Source organism: Papio anubis, chromosome 10, assembly GCF_008728515.1.
Source record: "Papio anubis isolate 15944 chromosome 10, Panubis1.0, whole genome shotgun sequence".
Lineage (NCBI taxonomy): Eukaryota > Metazoa > Chordata > Mammalia > Primates > Cercopithecidae > Papio > Papio anubis.
In genome coordinates this window covers 90,282,601-90,284,567 of record NC_044985.1, presented here as the reverse complement: position 1 = coordinate 90,284,567, position 1,967 = coordinate 90,282,601, and the positions used below count along the sequence as shown (strand labels likewise).

Genomic DNA, 1,967 nt, shown 5'->3' with positions numbered 1-1,967 from the left:
CTCCTGACATCCCAAATAAGGAATTCCCATAAGTAAAACCTGCAGTGCAATTCACGTAGTGGTTAGTTTCAGGCCAAGCCTCCCCCTACCATTATCCTTGTTCTTCCCCACCACCCCCAAATCCTGCAGTGGCACCATATTATTAAAAGCACTAAGTACCTGGGGTCTATGCCTCAGAGCAAGACATCATTTGAGTAATTTCAAATGATGTACAGCTCCTTCATGTAAAAAAGATGTTTTGTGGTCACAATTACTTCAAAGAGTAATTATATTCAAATAACCTGACATATGCCTTAGCAATTACAAAACCATGATTTTGACACATGGCAATTTTTAAGTTAGGCAAATGTGAAATGCTAAAAGATGTGAACAGCTGTTCTTCTGTTTAAGTTAGAGCGCTGCAAAACTCAGGTAATTACTTTATTTTTTTCAGTTAACATAACCAGCCCACAACACAGCATACTAAATCACAAAGTACAAATCCAAGGAAGTTAATACCTTTACTAAGTCACAAAACTTTGGCAAATCAATACTGTACTCTTTTATAATGAAACCATACTTTTGTTGGAGTCATGTTACTTCAGTGATAATTTTTCACTCCAAAAATATTTAACTACCAAATCAAAACACTGGTTTTTAATGGTGGTTTATAGCAGAGTAAGGTATTTAACACAAAATATATTTTAAAACTACACAATATCTCCTTTTAAGTGAGCTCCCTTGTGCAAGCTGTTGAAGTGTACAGCAGCAGGGCAATGGGTGTCTATAGGAGGTGGCTCTGCTCTGTTCTGGGGTTGGTCCAAAGTCAGGTGGAGTTCCAATATATGAAAAGCTTGAAAATTCTACCTTAAGGAGACTGAATATCAATACCAGTTGCCAAGAAGTTCTTGTTCAGTTTTCACAGAAATACTGGAACCCTCAAAATCAAGATAGTAATTTCAAACAACATTAATTTCAGATGATCCCTTTTATTTAGAGGCCCTGCATCTGTTTAGATCAAGTCACATAGCCTTACACCTACTTATAAAAAAACAAAAAACAAAAAACAAAACCCCAAAATATAGTTGTATTTTTTAAATAACAAATAAATATATAGTCAGCTTGGAGAGACCTGGAGTACTCGATGTTGTCTACCAACTGTCATGATCACTTCTCTGCAAACGCTGCTGCCGCCATTGGAGTCCTTATGGTTCCTCTTGCTGAGGCTGTCAGTTCTTCAATCTCAGCATTTAATTTATGTATTACCCATTCCATTGCTTCTCGGCCTTTACTAGCATTTGAGGATATCGTACTTGCCATCAGTCCTTCAAGGTAACTGCTGAGGCTAACGCCTTTCACAGTGATTATGGCTTCTTGAGTCAAAACAGTTTTGTCTGGATCCTGAGGATGTGGTTTGTATATCAGTCTCTCATCTACTAAAACCATGTTTGTAAATGAAGTATTAGTAGATTTAAGTTCCATTGTTTTCTCTACAGGATCAACTACAGAATGTTCTTGCACATATGTTTTCGTTCTTGCTGCACCAATAAGAGACTTCACAATGGAAGGCAGTCCCCACGCTGTGCTGAGAAGTCTGTGGCTGTGCAACTTTCCAGAGGGATCTATATGTCTGTCCAACACATCAACTCCAACCACACTTGGGTTCATAGGGTTTGGGTATTTCTGCATTGCAGCTGTTGTAAGTTTCCCATGAGTGGTCAAAGACGTGCTCCGAAGTCCAGATCTTCATGGTGCCGGCACCCGGAGCGATGTCCGGGTAGCGCCTAAATTCTTGATAAATATTGGCAAACACCTTTCTCTGAAAGATATGTGTACATTTAGACCTTTACCAGAAACATATGAGACTGGATGTCGGTGATTTTAAAACCAAAAAAATGATGTGATCAGATTTTTTAAAGGTTATGTCTGACTTCGTGTCTGGGCCTAATTAGATGGGGGGGGGTTATGGTAGTCCAGGTACAGAAGGT

The 1,967-nt window shown here is 38.8% G+C and overlaps 1 protein-coding gene across 1 annotated transcript; it reads right to left on the bottom strand.

The window, feature by feature from the left end:
- Positions 1–407: 407 nt before the first annotated feature.
- On the bottom strand, positions 408–1,744 carry LOC101005654 (PRELI domain containing protein 3B-like). Its single transcript, XM_017947196.3, is given in 2 exon segments — positions 408–1,681; positions 1,683–1,744. Coding segments are annotated over 2 exon segments (582 nt in total). The 5' UTR covers positions 1,730–1,744; the 3' UTR covers positions 408–1,146.
- Positions 1,745–1,967: the final 223 nt, after the last annotated feature.